Source organism: Halichoeres trimaculatus, unplaced genomic scaffold (assembly GCF_033239565.1).
Source record: "Halichoeres trimaculatus isolate MK-OKI-2021-1 unplaced genomic scaffold, fHalTri1.1 fHalTri1_scaffold_7, whole genome shotgun sequence".
Taxonomy (NCBI): Eukaryota; Metazoa; Chordata; class Actinopteri; order Labriformes; family Labridae; genus Halichoeres; species Halichoeres trimaculatus.
Genome location: NW_027437185.1, coordinates 31,258,500 through 31,282,034, shown reverse-complemented (window position 1 = coordinate 31,282,034; position 23,535 = coordinate 31,258,500). Strand labels below are relative to the sequence as shown.

The window sequence follows — 23,535 nt, the reverse complement described above, 5'->3', positions numbered from 1 at the left end:
GGTACCCATCCCTACTCAGACCCAGTTTTCTCACCAGTATAGAGCACTTTAAGCTTGAAATGGAATAAGCTACTCTAAGCAAAGGCCTTTTTCTAACACAGTAGGGGATATTCTCCACCTGCAAGGTAGGATGTGTCCTCTCTTATAACACTGAACAGAGTCAGAATCATGTTTTGAAAAGACTTCACTTATGTCATGTCCGAACACCATGATATAAAACCGTTATTGCAATATGAAGGAAAAAAAAACATGATATAAATTTGAGGTCATATCACCCAAACCTAATGCCTAGATCTCACATGTCTGCATACTTGTCGTTGATTTGTGACATGCTAGCCTGACCTTGCAGAGCTTGCAGTGCACCTCCTTTTTTTTCCTTGTCTGTAAAACCTCCATCCTGTTGCCTCCTGGCTTGGCTCTGCTTATCATGTTGGTTTGTTGTTGTAGACAAGGTTAAAACTAGACAAGGTTGTTTTATTTTGAAAGTCACCGGGTGTTTAAGGAGGTTTCCATTCACAACTTCCTGTCCCACTCGATTCACTTTTTTCTTTTTGTTAAATTGACAAGTCACAGCTCCAGCATCTGGCTAAAATAGGACTGCTGTTGCATGCTGTGACCTGCCACAGACAGAACAAAACTATTACTCCATGAACTATTACATTTTTTAATGTGCCCATCCTGAGCAGTTTCTCACATCTCAAATACAGCCACTGTGAGTGTCACTAAACATCTCCTGTTGTTTTGCTGCTGACACGAGCTGTTTACTTCCATTTGCTGATGACTCTTTTCTGTTTGAGTTATTTCCTCTTTGCTTTTAATTATCTGCCTTTCTTGTGTCAGTGTTTACAGACTGAAGCTAAATTTAGATGTATGTATAATGTTCAATGACAGTAATTTCTGATGGTGCTGCTGATAAATATTTATACATCTCTTACAAAGTTCTTTACATCTAACTGTTGTTAAAGCATTATTCAGCTATCTGAAAGGACAAATTAAAAAAAAAAAAAAAACAGCCACTGTTATTGGAGGATGAGATGAAAATTGTGTGTGTCACGTTTTAGTTACCTGGCATATTCTGATGATCAGTGTGAATTCTCCTGTACTAAACTTTGAAGCTAAATTACTGTGCCTTCCTTCATGCTCTGTTTGTTTGATGTCTAATGTGCCTGTGGAGCTGACTTTCCTTCATTTTGAATGCAGATGGGTGTTTTTCTCTCATTTTGCCAAAATTCAATCTACTCCGCTTTGATGTTGGAAATTACTAATTTTGTGCCATCAAAGCAAATAATGTTGTCTTTTGCCCAGAACAAGACAGCAACAGATTTTAACAAAATAAATAAATAAATGAGGAAAAAAAAAAAACATACACATAACATCTTAGCAAAGATGAATGATGCACTGGAAGTACAATTTGTCCACACTGGTGTGATTAATCTGAATGTTCAGTTCCTGTAAACTGTCGCTGATATGGCTGACAGTAGGTAAAGGACACTCAAGGACAAGATGATGGAGAAGTTTGTGTGACATAAAGATTAAAAAGTACTCAAGGGACAAGCTGCAGTAAGTTTCTACAGGCAAATTATCAGTTTGTCTAAACATTTATACATGCAGACAAGTCATGAGCTACAGCTAAGGACAGCTCAGGTTGTTTGATGAACAAAGGTTGAAATACAGAGTGAGATATTGTGACTATCAGAGGAGTAAGTGCAAGAAACAGCTATTGATTATTGGCCTCTTTGTTGCTGAGGCACTGAGCCGTGAAGGGGAACATAAATTCGACTTTGCATTCACTTTTAAGATGATCAAAAAAAATGTTTCAAAACAACCTATTATTTAAATATTCTTCACCAACAGAGCAACATTATCAGACATTCTGATTTATACCTTAAAAAAATGACAATCCACTTCATTGTTGTCCCTATGCATCAAACCAACCAACCACCTTGGGTTAGACCCAAACTGGCAGAGTTTGAATTTTTCAGTAAATGGTTAAAAAATTGAAAAACTGCTTGGTGCAACACAACTCATCATTCAGCAGCTGAAAGGTAAGAATTTTAATTTGATGTGAGAAAAAAAGATTGGATTAAGGGTTCACTTTAATCATTATGATAAAAAAAACTTGTAAATAACAAAGTAGCTGCATAACAAAGTTGATTTTAAAATGTCATGTTTTCCTGAAACTAATCAGTCAAAAAAAAAAAATCAGTAACTGCAGATTTTATGCAAAAAACTTTGGTCTGATTTTTATCAAATCCACTGAATGAGTGAATCAAGGCCAGCTAAGGTTTTGAAAAGAACTTATTGGCTATAAAGCTGAGGGATTCACTATTTCATACTAGTTTTTGCTCAGTAATTTCTCAACCATAAGAAGGAAATGGTTTGAGCCATTAGTATTTGAGCAGAGAAGTTCATTGTAAATCCCAAAGGCCAATTTATGCTCAATGTTACATACGGGTACAGACAGAGCCTTCTGTCTATGCTCTGCATTCATTTTATCCGTATTTCTGCATGTTTCTATGAAGCTAAAGGGTACAGACCAAACGGAGCAGTACCAATGGAAGCCATGGGGGCAGTGTTGCTGTTACTGCCAGACACAAAGCTTTAATGAGGCACGTACAAGAAATAACAATGGCGGAACTTTTGTGATGTTTTTAACTGCCTGACCGACCACCCCTTACTACACTGCCCCCATTTTTGTCTTTGATGCAAGTTACATTAGCAATACTTCCTCCACAGTCGCCATCCTTGTTTTCAAGTTTCATTGGTTAACTGCAATGACAACACAAAGGACGTATGGAAGTTTGTGAGCAGTGAAGGTAACATGGTTTGAAAAGGACAGTTAGATTTTCGTACTTAAAGGAAGGAGAAATGGGCCTTAAGGATAACCTCTGGTGCTTGAAAATGAGAGAGTGAAACAAAAACTGCAGTTCCTCAAGTACCCACTTGAGGCTGTTTCTAAGCCCTGCCTCTGCTCCAGGCTTCATCAGCATTTCTAATTTGGGGACCTCAATGGGCCTTGTGAACAATCAAGAATGACACATATTAGGTTAAAAACTGGGTGGCATGTAAACCTCCAGTCACCATAGAGTGCCGTGCTACCGATTGATAATATTAAATGTTTGTCATCAAATTATCCAAAACGGTGCACTTTCATCATTGCTGTTGATATTAATAGTTATGTTTATATTTTTAATTGTGGCCTGATTTTTTTACACGCTAAAGGAGATTACGTGTAATTGTACTCTTTTCAATAAGGGATGACAACTCTTTCAGCCATCTCCAAACCACTGCTGTGTGCTGTAGGAGAGATATAACATGTTGCATGGACTGAATATGAATCTCTTGTGAGGAAATTATGTACATTTGTTGGTGTGTTCAGGGATAAAAGTTAATATTCTGCTGGAAAAAGTTTAATCAATGTATGCTAACCGTTAGCATATTAATAGAATTCCCATTGTACGTTTGCATCAAGCTTGTGCCAAGTGCTCTATATCGTTTTTGGTGGATTGAGAGCTATATAACATGTTGAATGGATTAAAAATGACTCTCTTTTGCAAGACCATTACACTTGTTTGTGTATTTATTAATGAAATATGCAATTTGGCTGGAAATCAATGCTTTATCGATGTATGCTACCCGCTAACATACATCTTGTAAGAGAGTTTTGTATCAGTGGGCTCTCTTGCAGCCCTGTTTTTACCATATGCTTCATTAACGTACAAACATATGAAGTCAGAGGTAAATACACATGATTACTCTTACTTCAAAGTATGATTGACCTCAAGCTCTTAACTTTGAACAAGAAAGTAAGTCTTCTAGCTCAGACTAGCTACTGTTAGCAAATTACCTTCAAAGCTCCAAACAAATGAAAACATTTCAAAGCCTTTATACGACGTGCTACATGGTGGTGTACTAGATACCTGGGGGATTTTCTGTACATCATTAATAGAAACTTTAGGCAACTCCAGCAAACACCGTACTTATTTAATCTCTGCCATCATAACACTGTCTACTGTCACTTTCCACTGCTTCTTTCTGTAACAGGAAATGCCCTTTCCACTGCACGCCAATGCGGAAGCGATCTGTGCATAGAGCCTATAGTTTGGCTTCAGAACCATCTTTCAAATACCACTGGGTGATGTGACCGAGACTAACTCCTTGTTTTACACCATCTTGAACTTAATGATCTCAGAACATAAATTTCCATTAATTCTTAATTAAAAGTACAGTTGTGAAACACCAGACCAAAACACCTCATCCCAGCCTTTGTCAGGCAGTCGTGGTGTTTGTGTGTTCAGGAGGATGCTTCACTGTGAGGCTGCTAACTTTAATCTAACGATGAATATGATTAACAAATCCAAAGAGCACTGAAACAAAGATGATACACAGTAAGTGCATCCATACATTATCATTTCCACTCTACCTGGCTGATTTGTAGGTATAAAGAAGTGAGGCTAACACTCCGGCCGACTTCATTAAGTTTCATTTTCCATTTTATCTCTCCTGAAGTGGACCATTAAGTCTGTGTGCGAGGGTAACTGATCAGCCAATCCGTCTGTGATTTATGTGGCAGGGAAACTGAGGACTTAACTGAGCCTTAGAACACATTGATTACTGACATGGTTAATTGGCTAAACCCACTGGTACATTGAGACAGGCTTATTGGAAATGTCAAATCAAGCGGCTCATTTGCATTCATGATGTATGGCGTCTACTCCAGCTTCTGCCCAGGCAGCACAAACTGACACACATAGACAGAAGAACCTGGGAACTCTGCCGTGAATTTGCAACTGACCATCTGGCCTTCCAGGACTTTGGCATTAGCCAGATCTTTTTTCCCCCCTGTTAGCATCCACATGCCTGTTTTGGATGCACTTTGCTAACACACTGAATAGTGTATGAGACCTAGGATATCTCCTGATGTGAGTGAGATGTAGTTCTGCGGAGGGCTTTGAGTACGGCTCCAGTCTTGAAAGAACATGTAATTGATTGAACAGTAAAAGCAGAAAATATGTCCTTTTCTTTCTCTTGAATGTGTGTGTGCGTTAGAGAGATCACAACAACACTGCTGACAATTTTCTCCCTGAAATAACTTAAGTGTTGGCAGATTAAAGCAGCATGAAATTGAAAAATTTAGATGTACGCAGATGGGGTGAGGGGACATTACCTTCGCAAAAAGAGGTTGTATGAGCTTTCAATGTTTGAATAGTAGGATCTTCTTTTCTTATTGCTCCTCACGCTCACACATTTGTTGCTGGAATAACCTGTGAGCACAATCCTTCAATACAACAAAACAAAACGCCATTCATAACCTGAAAAACATTATTGTGAAACAACAACAGATTGTGTTTTACAAACTAAAACAGTCACAAACATGGCTTTCATCATCTTGAAACTCAACATGTAAATATAGTACGAAAAAAACAAGGTGAGATTTGTTGAGGGAGATGGTTGGGATCAACCCGTCCTCTGGTTTTAACATCAGCAGCTCGCCTGATTGAAACTGAAGTAACAGAAAGGTTGTGACAGTTTTCTTACACGTATCGCAGCCTACATTGCTGGAACTAACTCTCACCTAACCAGGGACAGTTGGCAGTCTGGGAATCCACTAGGGCTGCACGATTATCGCAATCGCAATCGCAATCGCAATGTCAGCACACGCAATTATGTAATCGCAAAAGAGGATATCGCAATCGCAATCGCAATGTCAGCACATGCAATTCAGATTTTTCTCCATGATAACCAAGCAAGCGTGTAGACTCATCATGACACAACTTTTTTTATTAAATCGCAAGCACAATCGCAATCGCAATATTGTCCACCTAATCGCAAATCGCACCTTTTCCCCAAATCGTGCAGCTCTAGAATCCACATCCCTATACATTAAAAACATAATGAGAATGTGAACCCGGATTTAGTGCCATGAGTCACATCCTCAATCATGTTCAAACAGAATGAATGGGATCATGGGCAAGACATGTGTATGGTCTCTCCCCAGGAGTTTGAAGGGATGTGGATAAAAGAAAGGTGAAACTCTGCAGATAAATCAGAATCAGAATACTTTATTGTTTCCCGAGGGGAAATTTAATTTCAGGTACATCCCTTTCAAGACATATGAGAAAACAAACATGGGGAAAAACAGAAATGAGATTAACTTAGAAGCTGCCAGCTACCCAGATATAAAAAAAAAATCATTGGGAGAAGGGAAGGGGGAAAAAAAAGTCAATTCCAGATTATTACCAACAGGGGGCGTAATTTGAAATCAAGAAACGCGCCAACAAGAAAACTGAAAAGGCCACATGAGCTCTGACATCAGAGCAAATGGTTTACTTTGTCTAACATGCTGAATTATTTTGATAGAATGTGAGATATCAATGAATTCAACTTTGAGTTCTGTTTTCTGATTGAGTTCAGGATCAGCCTGATGTTCCCACTGGACTGGGCCTATGTTCCCACAGCTGCACTGTAAAATCTGATTTTGCATGTTAGTTATTCTAGGGTATAATTCCATGTCAACACGATGAAAGACTACTGTAATTGTTATGATAACTCTTAATCCTAAATTGGCATAGTCTTATTTCCAAATAAATCAGAAATGCAAGTTGACTTGACAATGAAGGAATTCAGGTGGGTGTGTCTGACCCAGAATGCTTTTGTAAACTGTGATATAAAATGTATTTTCACCATGAGTGAAGTGGGGGTGCAGTAAATATGAGAGCCTCTAACTTTTGTAAAGCTACAGCCTTCAAGTTAATACCCAGAATGCCTTTGGAAATTACAATTTTTTTTTTTGTCAACGTAAGTAAGGAGGGTACGCTGTGGATATGAAACTCTACTTCACACTCTACAGCTTTTTGATTTCAGACTTCCCGAGCCACATGGTATGGCATTTACTGTCCATGTCAAGATACAGGTGTCTATGCCTCATTGCAGAAACCTGACTTTTGAACGCTATCATTACAGACCGTAAGTCTCTGAAATACATTTAGAATGTCAAACAACAACCTGAAGAATTTAAGGTGACTAACAGATACACTGTATATAAACAAAAATGAAAGTTTAACATAACTGAAAACTTTAGTTTAGTTGAAATAGATTAATAATTTCAAAGAACTACCTGAAGAAGTTGAGTTAACTAACAGGTCTAAATCAGCAAAACTGAGACAAAGGTTGACATAAGACAACTTATTTCATCAAGATAACTTCTGTTAGTGTTGGAACAAAATAAAAATTTGAGGCAGCCCTTTACATCATATTTTTTTAACTTGAAACAAAAAGTTATATTCAACAGTGTGCATGTTCCCACATATCTAAAATTTTAGTTCAAAATCTGGTTTTGTTAGTCTGACTTATGAAACAAGTGTTCGATATCTCTAAGCTCTGCTTCAGCCGAAACCCTTTGTGATCAGCCTATGTTATTTTTCTTGTAATAACTGACGATTTGTGGACTGTAGGAATATAGGCTGTAAATGTCAGTGGAAAAAAAGAAAGTCTTAGACATGTAGAGACATAGTGCTGATCTTGTTCCCACGTTTCTAGGACATTTTCTAAATAAGTTTTTTGTTCCTACATTTTTCTTCAATTTAAGCCCTATACTCTCACAAGACTATTTTGAGGCACTTTTCTTGTCAATGAATTAATGAATGAGTAATTCTGTTTTGATCAGCAGCATCAGAAGAATTAATTGCAATCACAATCATTACAAGGAAAAATAAATTAGGCTGAATAAAAAGGGATTTGGCAGGAGCAGAGCTTATAGATGCTGAACCCTTGATTTTATTTCCTTAAGACATATTTTGGGGGAAAAATAGCAGGAATTGTGGGAACATGGGCATGCTCCAACTCACTGGCCTAAAATCTTCCCTTTTAGCCCTTATATTTGGTCCTGAAACCTAATTAGGTAATCATCCACATCCCAGGTGTGGCCATCGCAATGTAATGCAGCCTACCTTACAGCCACCTCTTCTGGGAATTTTTGAGACATCCTGTTAGAAGTGCTCGTGAAAGTTATTTGGATATGGGAAAAACAACTTTTCTCCTCAAGTCTTCAGGTGTAAATTTAACTCCAGAGTGAACCAGTAAACAAAGAGTGAAAGAAAGAGTGGCAGCAAAATTCACCACCTCCGCTGCCATTAATATCAGCCAGCCTCTGGATTTAATGTAGCTTGTAAGCTCTTTGACAGAAATTGCTTCAGCGGAAATGTTACACAGCTTAATGGTTACACTTTACATACACTGATGTGTATAATTATGGTTTTATAAGAGCTGTCATGGCTGCTTTCTAAAAAGAACCGCTTGGCTCCTGACAGGTGGCATGGAGTTTGTTTTTGAACATTTAAATCCTTATGATGTGAAATAGAAATGAGTCACCAGGAAACTTATATCAGACTAGACTGCACAGCCATGAGAAACAAAAACAAAAGGGAAAAGATGGAAAAGAGAAAAGCATGGTGTACACTCTGCTCTTTAGAATTCTTCACATTACATGACCCTTTTCTGGTTACATCCTACCATCAGAGGCCAGCGGTGCAAACAAATGAGAACAACTCACAACCTTCACAATGGAAAATAGAGACTGAGTTCAGTGGGTACGCCACTGGTTAAATTCTGGTTCTCTTGTTAATGCCCCTGGTTTATTCAGTACCTGACACACTCCTTTTATTCAACTTCACTGAATCCTTCAATAGACTTGACTCAGGCAGAAGTGACGCTATACTCATGACAAGGTTGGTCGGATTTTCAATAAGTGTGGTGTGGCATTTCTGTGGGTCTGCCACTCAATTTCAGGATATAATACCTACTGATTTGGTATGCATTCACAGGACAATAAATCAGAGCTTTACACTCTGAGAGACTTTGTAAGAATACCTCTAGCAAATCAGCCTTGAAGCTGCTCTCTCCATCACAAAGCAGCAATTATTTCAGCCTACAGGCGGGGTTGTGAGAGTGCGGGTTGGAGCAGAAGATGATTATCGTATGTAGGGGTTTAAAGCAAAGTCACGATCAGCTTAAAAGGTATCATGAGGTAGAAAAAACAAGAAGAAAATGTCATGAATGAAAACTGGAATGTTCACCAAAAATGAGACTTTAGAGCTACACGTTAGCATGTTGCATAACTCTATCTTCTCATGAAAAGCCAAAATTTTGGATGTCTTTTAATCAAACTGACATGATGAAAGTTTCCAAGCAAAACAAATCTCCTTATCTTTCTGCCCCTGTTTTGGTTTGTTCTCTCCTTACAGCTCTGTTAGAAGACATACTGGCTGGGAGGGACTGCTTGGTGGCTGGAGACTCATGCTCGAGTGACGAGACTTGCAGTCCACGTCTGAGAACTTTGAGGCAGTGTGTGGCGGGTAATGGCAGCATGAAGCTTGGCCCTGGCGCTAGGAGTCAGTGTGCCAATGCAGTGTCAGCCCTGCTGTCCAGCCCTTTACATGGCTGCCAGTGCAAACGAGGCATGAAGAAGGAGAAGAACTGCCTTAGCATCTACTGGAGCCTTCATCAGTCCATCTTACATGGTCGGTTCTTACTGGATAAGCTGCTCTGCATATAGAAAAATCTCCTGTTTGCTGTATTTTTACACTTTTTTAAAAGAAAAATGCTAAAATTAACAGTGTAAAGACTGAGAATTTGTTGTGTCTTATCTCTACATACCTTTCTTTCCAGGGCTTAATCTGGTAGAGAGTTATCCCTATGAGATGGTGCAGAGGGATTACGACTATGTCCGCCTCGCCTCGATATCTGCCGGTAAGTTCACTGACCCTCATTAAATTTCACCTTATTTTATACAATTTTACCCTTAAGGAGATGTTTTGTTTTTGCACAAGTTCATTACTCACCTAATTTTATCCTGGAAGTACGCCCAATGCCTACAGAGGTCCCCTGTCTTGTTGGAGGTAACCTCTCTTGTTATCCAGCATAAAATAATTATCTTCATATTGGTGGGGGTTATTGGGGTTCATTTTCTCGATGAAGTCAAAAGTCTTTTATGAATAACAACCCAGGCATTGCTCAGTCAGTCAGAGCTTAAAGAAACATCCAATCTTTTAGGATTGATCTAAAGGAGCCAAATCTCTAAGGAGAATTTTACATTTTAATATGAAAATGACTGACAAAACATCACAACAAGACAACAAAAATGGCCGATCTGTGCTTCTGCAGGGCACATTTCATGTCATAACACTTCAAGTCAATCGTAAACAGGGATGCAGCAATCCGATTTTGGTTCTGGTTCTGACCCAGCCAAAATGTAATGGCCCTTTTCCACTCACATGCCTTGGCCCTACTCTACTCCACTTGTTTTGTAATGGTTTTCCACTAGCCCGGTTCTTTGACCACCGGGGGCGGGTTGCCATAAAACAGCTGGGCAACACCAAGTCCATGACATTTTGAGCGCGACACAACAATTGCAAACATGGAGGAAATAGCATACTTGCTGCTCGGTCTGTAGCTTTTTGTCACAAACTGAATGAAAGAAGAGAACTTGATGGGACACCATTTTTGCAGTTGTTCAAAAATGGTGGGTGGCTCTTGTCTTCTTATGTCCTGTCTTGTTTAGGACGTCGCTCATGAGTCATCAATGATGACATTGACTGACCAATCAGTACCCGACAGTCGGTGATGTCATCTTTTAGTATTGTCTCAGCTCGCTTGGAACCAGAGCAGAGTAGGTACTAAAACTAGCTTGTTTTAGGAGGTACCAGGCTAGTGGAAACACACTGCAAACCGAGTAGGGCTGAGTAGAGTAGGGCCAAGGCGTGCTAGTGGAAAAGAGCCATAAGACTAGATAACTGCTGAGAAAGCGCAATCCATAAGATAGGTTTATGCAACTCAATTCTACGCTCTTCTGTCATCCTCAACACTGGTAGGTTGATGCTTTCGTGCTTAGCAGGACTAAAATAGTGTGAAGGAAGATATCTACAGTGACTCAGCAGTTTAGGGGTATTTCATGCTTGTTTCACCAACACCTATAACAACTAGTTGCCACTTACACAAAATGTGCAAGTTCAATCCTTCACCTACCCACTCCTGAGGTTTACACAATTACATATTCACTCACCACATATTAACACATGAATAATCCCATGAAACAATAAAAAACAGTTTTGAAATATAATTCTATTCCAGAAAAGTCTTAGGTTGCTTTAGCGTAATTTTCATCCTTTATATAAAGGAACAGAGAATGCTAAATTAATATTGGCATCAGATTGGATCAGTATCTGTATTTGCCAATACCAAAGCTTGTCAATGGATTCAGGGCCCAAAAGGCCGGCTTGATGCCTCCTTAAAAGTGATACTGACTTAATATCAAACAAAGTGAAAATATCACTCAATCGGCAACATCCGGTTAGGAAAAATGAAGCCTGAAGTGCCAAAAGTTGCTGTAATAATCATCGAGAGTCCGCTTAAGGCTGGCTGCAGAAAGACCGGAAGTCAGGTACACACCCAGCCATAAAAACAGACTTTTGGGGCATTAAAAAGCACATTTACAGCCTGCTTCAAAAACAACTGGGGTCTGACATGCTGATTACACCATCGACACACACTGTATGGTGAGTGCTGCCCGTAGCTGTCTGAAAGGAAAGTCAAAGCCAGCGTCATAACCAATATGGCTGCGTCCAAGGATTGGCTTCATTTCACGGTATCAGGAACAGATGGGTGACATGGCGGAGAGACTACATCCATGTTTTATACAGTCTATGGTAGTTAGTTATAGTTTAATTCACCACCTACAGTGTAAGCATACAGGTACAGCTAAACAGACTCAGGCTGGCAAGCTGAAATCAGTCATATCAAATCAAATCAAACTTTATTTACAGAGCACTTTTCATACATTAACATTAGAAATACACTCAAAGGAGGCCGTCTGGACAGAGTGTTGCCACAGCACCCAAAGCGGAGAAAGCAATCAAAGTGGAACTTTGAAAACAGAATTTTTTTAAAAAATGTTGAAATTATGGAATTTCAAACATGAGATCATAAACGTTATAGCTCAGTACCTTAAACCCAGCAAGGTTATCCTCCAACTGCTGAAATTCTCAAAGATTGGTACGAAAAGTCTGTGCAAAAAAACCAAAACACAAGGCGGAGGCATTTCTAAGACACATATTTTATCAGCTATCACAGCTCCAAGGAAAACTGCTGACTCATTCCTTCGGCAAACAGTTTAAAGAGGGGGGCTTGTTACTCATCTCCCAGGCAGCATGTGTACAAAAGGTTCATTCAGAGACTGGAACACTAAGAATCAGGGTTCCCTCCCACACCAGACACGAGCAGTCACAAATTCAGATAAGTTTCTTGAATTAATATGATACAAGAGGAAGTTTTCATATTTTTTGGTGGATCCCATTTACACAAGTGCTGACAACAAATATTCACTTCTGTCTGTTTTTTTTTTTTTCTCTTGGAGGAAACAATATCAGGACACAAAAGCAACTCATCAGAGGAATGCATGACAGCACAAGTGATTAATAACAGGCAAAACAAGCTAAAGTGAAGCATGCAATTGATTGATTGAACCATTATGCTTTCTACTGCCTCCTGAAATTCTTAACATATTTCCAAGGTTGGATGTAAAAACAAACAAAAACAAACAACAAAATAAAAAATATATATGATTGAGTCTGAAATATTTTTATCCATTCTATTCATGTGACTGAGTGTTGATGCCAACCTTGAAATTACACTGCAGCCCTAGTCTGCGTATTGATATAAGGGAAGTGGAAGACAGTGCAGCAAATAGTGGAGAGATGTCACTCTGCTGTGAATTCAGAGTTTACAACAAGCAGAAGTTCAATTTAGCACTTATTTGTTGTGATACGTTTCAGGAGACTATCACAGTGAATCTGGCTTTTTTTATTCATAGAAAATTCCACAAACAAGTCAACTTTTGAAACAAAAGTGCCTGTAAGTGTGACGTTTCAAGAGAAGAACTAAATATGAAATGAGAGCAGAGTTTACAGCCAGTTTCACTTTCCCTTCAGATTCAGAAAATGATTGAATTTAAAGTCAGTCAATGCCACTCGCAGTGTTATTAAGGTAGCATATTAATTTTAATTACAAAGGTGAAGAGCTATTCTAAAATTTTACAAAGAGTTGCACTGGTAATGACCTCCAAAATGATCTCTTGTCTAACAAAAGAAGAGACCAGACTCCTCTCCTGATACTCGTTTCATTATCCTGGTCCTCAGGAAATGAGTCTCTAACACCTATTGCACACCTCCAGGAGCTGACTTTAATTTCAAACCACCTTTCTAAACCTCTTGCGAGGCAAAAGTATGAGCATGTTGGAAAAAATGAACAGTACATTACATACGTCTCAACCTTCAAGTTTCTCTAGCCTGATGAATAACACTTTCTGTTCCTTATTCACAAAAGCCAATCCTTTCTTCATCTTGCTCTAATCAACAGACTCTGATGTTGGCATGACAACTGTAAACCGCTGCCTGGATGCAGCAAAGGCTTGCAACGTGGACGACTTGTGCCAAAAGCTGCGCACTGAGTACGTTTCTGCTTGTATCAAACCCACCGCCAAGTCTGGTTTGTGCAACCGTCCGAAGTGCAACAAGGCCCTGCGCAGGTTCTTCGACCGCGTCCCTGCAGACTACACCCATGAACTGCTCTTCTGCCCATGCACGGACACGGCGTGTGCAGAGCGTCGGAGGCAGACTATCGTGCCCAGCTGCTCCTATGAAAGTGGGGAAAAACCAAACTGCATTACACAGATGAAAACCTGTAACGCTGACTATGTGTGTAGGTAAGAACAGGGTAATTGCTTCTCGGAGTTTCTCTCAATTCCAATATTGATTAAAGTTATCACTCACATATATTTGGTCTCTCATGCATACAATAACATATCACCACAGTATGATCTGTGCTTAATGATCCACCTCTTTTCTCAAGGCATCTGAAGAGCAAATGTTTCATGATTTCCAGCATCTTTAAGTATTCCTTTGATATACATTTTGTAAAAACTAACCTTGGGAATTTTGGGCCACAGTTGTTCAGTTGTACGTCCCTCAGAAACCAAATAAACAGCCATTCAATCAACGCAATGACCCGCTGTTTTACCCTAAAGCTTTCTACCACCACTGGTTAGAACACCCCAGAGAGCCTGTTGGAATAACACATTAAATATTTAGCACAGATAAAGAGCCAGATGGATCAGAGTTATCGCTCATTGCTATCTCTGGTCATGGCCATTATTTTTCACAGCCCCATTACACTCAGAGGGCTTTACTAATGATCCCAGGTCTGGGGGATGAAATATATTACTCTTTCTATCACTTTAACATTACAGTCCAATGCTTTCAGTCTCCACCACTGGCACCAATATTTCCTCATGCCATAGGGGGAAACTCTTAATTAAATAAAAGTTATATTAAACAGGTTGCATATGAAAGAAATGGCTAAGTTTTAACATCAAACATCACCAGGTTGTGTTGTGCTTATCTAACCAGTGTGTCGTGTCTCTATAGGTCTCGCCTGGCACAGTTTCAGTACGACTGCGAACCCTCTGAAATGTCTGCCAACGGCTGCAAGCAAGGCAACTATGGAGCCTGTCTCCTCGCCTACACCGGGCTCATAGGTATGTGCTCACAGAGAAAGGAACAAAGAGGGGAAAACGAAAGGAGATGAAGGGTTGGAAGGAAAGTAGAAGCATCTTGAAGAACATAAAATATCATAAAGTCTAAAAAAAGCAAGATAACTTGTGAAAGGGTTGAATGCATAAATACAGCGCAGGTAAGTCAGGATAAAATCTACTCTAGGCTAAAAAGCAAATCTTTATAAAGAAGCAGATGCTCTTTACAGAAGATGTTATTGTTTTATGACACTCAATAAGTGAAGAATAAGCCAGAAGAGAGGACTTTAAAGCATTTTAAGAACCTCAAATGTCATAACTCGAAGCCAGAGCCTGCTGTGCGTAAAGAGGGAAAATTGGAGTGTTTCTCAGATTTTCTCCATTATGTCTATTAAGCAGAAGCTCAGCCAGTCAAACCTGCAGTAGCAGAAACTTAACTCCCTCCATCAGGTTCATCACATCAGCATGCAGGAAATGCATCATCCATTATAATGCACTGTGGATTCAGTGTTACAGCTCAAAGAAGAATGAATATTTAATACTTACTGAAGCCTGCTGTGGTCGTTCTGCAGGAAGTACAATCACTCCCAACTACATCGACAACTCAACATCCAGCGTGGCTCCATGGTGCTCCTGCTCAGCCAGCGGGAGCCGGAAAGAAGAGTGTGATTCCTTCCTGGGATTCTTCATCGACAACATTTGTCTCCGTGAGTGCTTCTCTTACAACAGCATGTTTCAGTTCTTGATCAAGGGGTTTGGTTTGAAAACAGGGTCTTCAGGAGTGAAAGGCTTGATAAGTAAAAGTCCTGTTTCTACATTGATCTGAGCATTTTTGTATTATCAGTAATAACTGAAGTATTTTTCTGGTCATGACTCAGCCACTTACAATTCAGAGCAACCAAGTCTGTTTTCAGGAAACTGATGGAGCGAGGTATTCAGTAGTTTTTCATGTAATAAGTTGGTTTTCTATTCAGCTCCAAGGACATGCTGCACAAAATGTAAAGTTAATCCTGTGTAAGAATTGAAATACATCACTATAGAAGAAGAAGTAGATGTACTTTATTAATCCCTTGGGGGGGAATTCAGTTTTACACACACATGCACAAACAGCACTTAGCGCACAGAAACATACACTGATGGAGAGTGCATAGTGAGAGGGCTGCACCATTAGTACGCACCATGAGTATTTGGGGGTTTGGTGCCTTGCTCAAAGACACCTTTACAGTGCCCAGTAAACTATGCTGACTAGATTTGCAGATAGATTGGTGCAGATTCCCTTTTGGGGGATCGGTGATCAGGGATCGGTGATCGGCCCATCCTTGCATATGAAACTGATCTCATATACTTCTGGGAAGGTCTCCAGCCATTGTTGCTTTTTGCTCTGAGACCTAAAATTCGAGACACTTAATTGGTTGTAAAGATTTTATTGTTATTTTTTACAGTTATTGTTCAATGAATTTCAATAAAATAAGATTGGAACATTGAAGGTAAATTCTGACAGTTATAAAAAATAAAAAACAAAAATCGGTATCAGCCCAATTTGGTACTGGCAGGTCAGGCTTTTTAAAGATCGGTGATTGGTGAACCCTTAATGCTGACATCTTGACAGCTATCAGCCCGATTTCATATTATTGGTCCATGCCTGGACTTCAATCTACAACCCTCTGTTTGCCAAGCCAAGTACCCCAGTGAAGGTTATGATGGTTTTCTCAGCTCTTATTATCCTATACACCAGATCCTCGTTCAGCCGGACATGTCGCAAGGGGCTGAGACCAAGGAGTTCGTATGCTTCTGATTAAGGATGTCTTGATACAGATTTTTTGACTTCCAATCGGATTTTTCATGTTTTGCCCACACTGATCTGATACCTTTCTCTGATAAATCCCGTACCCCGTTGGGTGATTCGGTTTTAATTGATGAATCATATTTGTTGTATTAAAGTGAGCCCTGTTGGTACCTCATCGAGGAACACTCACTTTGCAAATGTTGCAAGACGCAGTTGGACTATCATTGCTTTCCAAAGAGAAGTAGTCCCACACAGCTGACAACGTGGCTTGATTCACAGCAGCCCTAAAGTGTGGTAGTGCTGAAAACGCATGAAAACCGATCCTCTAAAAATAGCCATATCTGGCGCTGATACTGATCAGTACATAGAATCAGGACATCCCTACTACCTATCCTGATGATGATCCCCTCACTCATTCATGTTGGGCTGCAAAACCTCAAACCTGTTGACTTTTCTTTGGGCCTAATTCTGATCATATTGCTCATATTTTTATTATATTCAAGCTAAATATGATATTGATTTTCTCTGTACAAATTAATACACCATTTCTGCAACATCCAACAGAAATGTATGTCTTACAGCTCTGAACCAGAGGACTCTGATCTGCCTGAGCTGAGAGCACCGAGTGTGGACACATCTGGTTTGTTTAGGCCATTAGAAGATTTTAAGCTGTAAGATTGTAGCATTTCAATGCACCAACTTGGAAGCACTATTTCTCCATCTAGTTAAATGGGAAGACTTCCCCTGTAATTTAGCAGTACAGGACAGCAATATTTCTCAAAGCAGCTTTGAGCCAAAAAGCAGATCATCCTTTAAAGGTTTGCTTCAGAATCCTGTCAAGGTCCCAGGTAAAAGGCCATTTCTTTTACTGCAAATTTAGAAGTTGGTTTAAAACCTGTTTTGTTTGCGGCTCATTTATTCAATAACACACCTTACAGGGGCAAATTCTTATATAAAGCATTTGTTATGAAGTCTTTGAGTTTGACTAGATTTGCATAATAAGGGGCAGTGCTGAGTTGACCTATAGGCTGGCAGGGTGTAAAGGTTGAACTCAGTAGTCTTACATAAACTTTAGGTCTATACAGAAAACAATGATAACTTGTCTGGGTCTGTTCAACTAAATTCCTGCCATAAGCTTATTAAGATTTAACTCAGACTCCTTTCATCTGTTTTGTTGTGTCATTGTATATTATCACGCTAAAGCTGGAACAACAACTCCCCCAGTGTTTGCTTGGATTTTTATGCCTTATAATGATTATACTCAGCTGGTATAAAATCAAAGTGATTTAACTATATAAAAGGGTTCCTTAATCATATTCATTTGTTTTCATGAGCGGCATGATGATTTATTCAAACAGACTTAATATGAAATTAAAATAAATAAGTTTTGTGAGTGAAGGGAAGAGACAAAATGGATTTAATGAGTTTCAGCAAAGCAGATGTTTCCCAGCATGCTCAAACTGCAGCACAGCAGTTAGTTTAAACCCCACACCCAACACTTTCTGTAGAATATACTTTCTTTTTCTTTCTTTTCCTCTCTCTAAATCTCTCTGCTTCTTATTAACCTGTCCCCATTTAGACTAACACGTCATCGTCTCTTGTTATTAATAATCTCTTTCATGCTGTTTCCGAAGTTATTTCACCTGAGTGTTCAGACACTCTCATCAGAGAACTGTGAGCTTGCCATGTGATTGTTAGGTAATTGTGTTCATCAACTCTCGAAACACCTGACGTACTTTTTCAATCAATGAAAGGAAATGTTGGAGTCTACTTGTGAAAATACCTCATTAGAACACTTTTAATTCTCAAAATACATTGGTATTTTAACAAACATCCAATCATACTTCAGACCCTGGATGGACTCTTGATTGGGTTTTACAGTTTAAGCATTATTTAGCTTTTTTTTTTTTTTTTTTTTTTTTAAATGTACTAAACTCCTTTTATTCCCCTCTTTACACCAATTATGCTGTGCTAAGCGAGATAATGTAACTTTGTTCTGGAAAAAGACACAAATGAATTCTAAAAAATAGCTGACATATTTCTGTCCGCAGAGCCACACAGGGGGCTTTCATACCGCCATGCTTCTGGTTTGGGAACTAGTTCCATTCTGGATTCTCAGAACCTTAAAGCTCTCTAGTGAACCACTTCCTGTTCATACCAGTTTAAGTGAGACAACATTACCTAAACTCAACACAGAATATGGAAGGCACACCGAAGATGTCATGAGCCCCGTTTTCATTAAGCAGTCCACTCTAGATCAGTACAGTTTGGTATGGGTTGAATCGGTGGAGCCGGATCTTGTTTGTGTTACCACAGCCAACCATCCCTCAGGTTAAGCAGCGTGTAAAAGCCGTGTTGTGCTTATATGCGGAAATCAGACGGACAAGATCTGCATGAAAGAACGTATGTGGCTTTTATGCTTTTTAACACCCCGTGCGACGTCCATTGGTGTCCATTCCCAAACTGCAGGGGGCGGTGTATTACAAACGTGCGTCGACCAGAGTACCAAACAAGAGTTGATGAAGTTTGCCTTTGTTTACAACATGACATATCTGTCATAGATTTTTCCAGGTTCTTTTAACCAATTTCTTCTCTCTGTTGAGAGTGGCCGCAATTTCACGCCATGAATTGTTCACCACTCGATTATCAGGGGGATCTCTTTGTGAAGTTATACAGATGCCTGTATTTCTGCACTTCGGCCACTAAGGGATCCCGTTCTTCCGCCATCTTGTCCGGGCATCTTCATCTGACAGGTTAGGAAGTTTTCCATGTGAAAGGGACCATGTGAGGGGGCATAGGTGCGAAAATGACGTCTTTTGTCCGCACAAAGCAGTACAACACAGTGTACCCAACTAATAAATCCAACATAGAAGAAAACCGCAATACAGTAAACAAAGAGCAGTGATGGGAAACAACCAGCAATTTATCTTCTTTGTGATTTCCATTTGGCTCTTTGTTACAAAGTACAATCGAGCTTTGTCTCAGAGAAAGCTGTGTGCCACTGTTGTACAATAAGCGACGATTCTTTCGACCAATCAACGGTCTGCAGTGTTGTAGCTCCATCTTCCAGGATTGGATCGGTGTAGTCTGGCGCCCCAGTGGAAGGGTCCCCAAAAGTGGGACGATTTGTCTCTGTTATTTGGGAATCAGTCCCAGGGTTAGACAGTGGGAACACCACAAAACGCGTGCTTAACTGAGACAAACCGAACTGAATGATTTGCGAGCTGGAGCCAGTTTTTTTGGACCCAGTTGTGCACCAACTTTTCAGGCTAGAACAATTTTTTCCTGTGTTAACACTTTGACTGCTTCAAATTCAGGAACTGGAACTGGCAAGGAGCTGTGTCAGTTCTTGTACAATCAATGGCTTGATTGACAGAAAATGCAAAACCGGGTGACCATCTCCTTGGACTCATCCCTGCCCCTTTCCTTTACCACGCTCTCGTCCTCTACGTCATCCCTGTTCAGCCACTTTCCCTCTCTTTAGACTTGATCTTTGGCTCAATGTCAACCAGTAGGGGACTGTCGTGAGGAATAAAGTTGCAAATATTGTTGCAGCGAATGTTCAGTGATTCCAACTTAGTGGGCTTTCTGTTTTTCAGGGGTGAAAGTTCTAACTGATAAAGTGGCTAAATATGCCAAATACATGATAGCGGGCTCAGTCGAGCTCATCAAGAAAATATTAAATCACAAAAATTAGACCACAGAAAAATTTAAAAAATGTTTAGCACTCCATGTCTTTAAGAGAGTTAACTGAGTATTTTAGGATCATGACACGCGGCAGCAGTAAATTATTTAAGCAACATAATTAATTGAGACAGTAACACACACTAAAGGTGAGCTCATGAAATCATTTCATAAAAGTGTTAAACATGAAAGTCTTGTAATTTATTGTGCCCTCCGTTCTTCTGGCCTGTTTCCTAATGATAATTTTCATCCCAACCCCACATTTCCATCTCTCTTACGACCTCTGCTCTGCTGTTGAATAATTAACGGTCCTTATTATTGACCTCAGCAGGATGATATCCATCATTGAACCTGTACGCACTATGAGAATCTGTGCTTGGTGGGTGCGCTGAGGTGAATCTTTGGCCGGTCTTTCCTTGGGCCCCCTGCCTAGAAAAGACACAGAGCGAGGTCTCAGAGTTGTTTGGCCAGTGCAAATGGTCCATGAGTTAATGAGGTCGATGTGGAGAGCCAGGTGCAGTTTGGATACTTGAAGAGAATACTGAGTATTTTCTGTTTTCTTTTCTTTCGCTCTGCTGACCAAATCCAGACCGGCCCTGACCTAGCAAAAGCTCTCATGCAAAATGTACAATGCAGAACTGGGGGGCATGTTCTGTTACTGAATAAGACATAAACAAATTCAGGGAAAATGTACAGCAGTATGTACACTGTCAAGACAGTTTGACTTAAGTTTTCTCTGTGTTTCAGGGAATGCTCTCATGGCGTTTGGAAGTGAATCTGACCAGCAGCCGTCTGTCAGCCAACCCACTACACCCAGACCCACTACACCCAGCAGCAGAGAAAACAGGAACACCACTTCTCCACGAGAAACGCTAGAAACCATGAGGAATATTATAGATGCCATTATACCAACACAGGTATGCAGGTTTTCCTCTCCTGATCTGGACGGTACTGTCAGTACTGTCAAACATCGGGCAGTAAATTAGCTGTCACACCTGGACCAAACATTGACATTCAATGATACTGAAATTTAATTCTACTTGGGTCACGATACGATAATATCACAACATCACAATATTGTGATATATTGTGATGTTCTGCAGTTAACTATTTGATGGAAAATAGCTTTTCTATTTTATTGTATTTGAAAAAAATAAAGTCAGATGCAGTGTTTCACACATACTAGACGTGCACCAATCGATCCCCTGGCTAATCAATCGATGCCAATTTCCTTAATTTTGGGGGATCGGTGATCTGTCCATCCGTACATATAAAACTGATCTTACATACCTTATATACCTAATACATACACTTAACTTAAAAACATAAAGTGCTTCAAGTTTGCCATTGAAACTACGGTGACATCAAATTAATGTTGCATAAAAGTTATTGGGTGAAAGACGTTGGGGAAACATAAATGTCACTTGCTGTAACCAATGTTACTCAAAAAAAATCTAATATTGCACAAGACATGACAATGATTATTATTTTATCAGTCTACTACACTGAAAAATTAAACTTAAAATTATTTTTAAACAAACTGACCCAAGAATAGAGAGAAAACATTGATGTTTACATCATCAAAACCCATATCATCAAGTTTAGGAATAAAATATTTTGAATATACTTTGATATAATATGTATTGTACAGTTTATGGGCAACACACAGTGGAGTAGCTCTTCGGTCCTATTTATCACAGCAGAGGTCGGGAAGATGTATTGTAGTTCCAACTTACCTAAAATACAAATTTTTATTTAAAAAAAAATATTGATATTAAGAGTTGAAAATATCACAGGTCAAAGTACTGCGATATTGTTTCACACCTTAAAGACTTATTAACTGAACTCATAGAACTGTTTGTAAAAGTGTTAAATGAGACGACTTAAGAAAGAGTGCCCACAAACTAATCTTTTTGCCTCCTCGCAGGCTCTGGGTAATGAACTACTGGTGGGTCAGCCCACCCTGCCTTCCAGCAGCCTCCCAAACTCCGCTTCACCATCCAGCCTAATGCTTCAAGCTGCCATCAGCCTTCTGTTGTTGCTCCTTCATCTGCTCAACAATGGACACTAAAGACTGCAGGGAGCGTGCTGATGACCCGCCATGCTCTGTGCAGATTGGAGGACTGATGCAGTTAAGAGGAAAATGGACCGTGTGGCATTCCTCCTCCCTCTGAATATGTACTGCGATTCTGTTTTTCTGTTTTTGTGTTTAAGTGGTCCAGTTCCACCTGCCAGTGCTCTCTCTCACAGTGTGAGGGACTCCTGCAGACAGAAGCCAGTCTGTACATTTGTACAAAGCTGTAGTGAATTCAGAGTGCTGCGTTTGTGGACTAACTCAGCTTTCAAACTGTATTCATTTTCAAAAGCTAAGAAAATATAGCGTATATATGTATGATACTTAGACATGAAATATGTCAGTACCTGTGAAGATTTGTATTATAAACAGAAGCTCTTATTTCAAACACTCTGTGAGAAAATGGTTGAAGTAAACCGATGAACTCTGCTTTGGACTCGGGCACAAAGTGATTGGAAAGCTGCTGAAGCATGTGGGGCTCTAATACCACTCTCCTCCAGTGACTGAAAGAGGACTATTATTTCTGATCAATACTGGAATAGAGGAAAGACTGAGAGACAATAGAGCTGCATTTTGCTCAGACATCCTGGACAAATGCCCCTATCCCTTAATGTCCTGAAGCACCATCTAAAATATATGTGGTCAACCTGAATACACAAGATAAACCCTGAGCTGATAATAGCCCTCTCCATCAAGAGGATCCTTGTTCTTTGTCAAAGCCTTGTACCATTTGCTGATTGCTAATACCAGGGTATCTGTTAACAGAAATCACAAATCTTTGGTATTACCTTTTCTGAACTAAAAATAGAACAACTCTGGTGACAAGACAAACCCCTGTCTTCTTCCTTCAAGACTGATTCTTAGAAAAAGACACTTTGGACACCATGCATTTTTCTTTTTTTATGAAGGAAACAAATTTAATTGGATGAGATGATAAAACAAACACTTCTAATGTGCTTTTGAATGAAACTGTCACATTTAAATGGAATAAAATGTGGTCAAGTGTAAATGAAACATTTGTGTTATCAGTGTTTTGGTGTCATAATTAAAATAACCTGTAGTCTATTGGAAAGATGACTGGTCTGGCAATGGGCATTCCTGCTATCTGTTTTTATTAGTATGATGCTGACGTGTGCAGTACAAGACATCTTTTTGTGTTTGACCTCTTTGGACGTTAGACTTTAACAGATGTTTAATGTCTGCTGCATTGATTACTGTGAAGAGTAATTCTTCACTGAGAGTTTCTCAGTGATTTTGAAAAAGTCTTACTTCTAGATATATGCCTGATTGTAATCTACACTTTAAAATGAGATTGTCAGTGCCAACATTACACATTGCAGGTTAAATTTGAATTGCTACTTCTTGGCCTCTCCATTGAGTCGGGCACGACCAGATTTATTTGCGTCACGT

At 39.6% G+C, this 23,535-nt stretch overlaps 1 protein-coding gene across 1 annotated transcript in view; it reads left to right on the top strand.

Moving 5' to 3' along the window:
* Positions 1-23,242, top strand: part of gfra4b (GDNF family receptor alpha 4b) — a 62,547-nt gene extending 39,305 nt beyond the window's left edge. The window contains exons 2-8 of the mRNA XM_074674102.1: positions 9,243-9,518; positions 9,667-9,747; positions 13,411-13,756; positions 14,478-14,587; positions 15,154-15,288; positions 20,799-20,968; positions 21,979-23,242. Coding sequence (XP_074530203.1) covers positions 9,243-9,518; positions 9,667-9,747; positions 13,411-13,756; positions 14,478-14,587; positions 15,154-15,288; positions 20,799-20,968; positions 21,979-22,122 — 1,262 coding nt within the window. The 3' untranslated portion in view covers positions 22,123-23,242. The remainder of the gene's footprint in view (positions 1-9,242; positions 9,519-9,666; positions 9,748-13,410; positions 13,757-14,477; positions 14,588-15,153; positions 15,289-20,798; positions 20,969-21,978) is intronic.
* Positions 23,243-23,535: the final 293 nt, after the last annotated feature.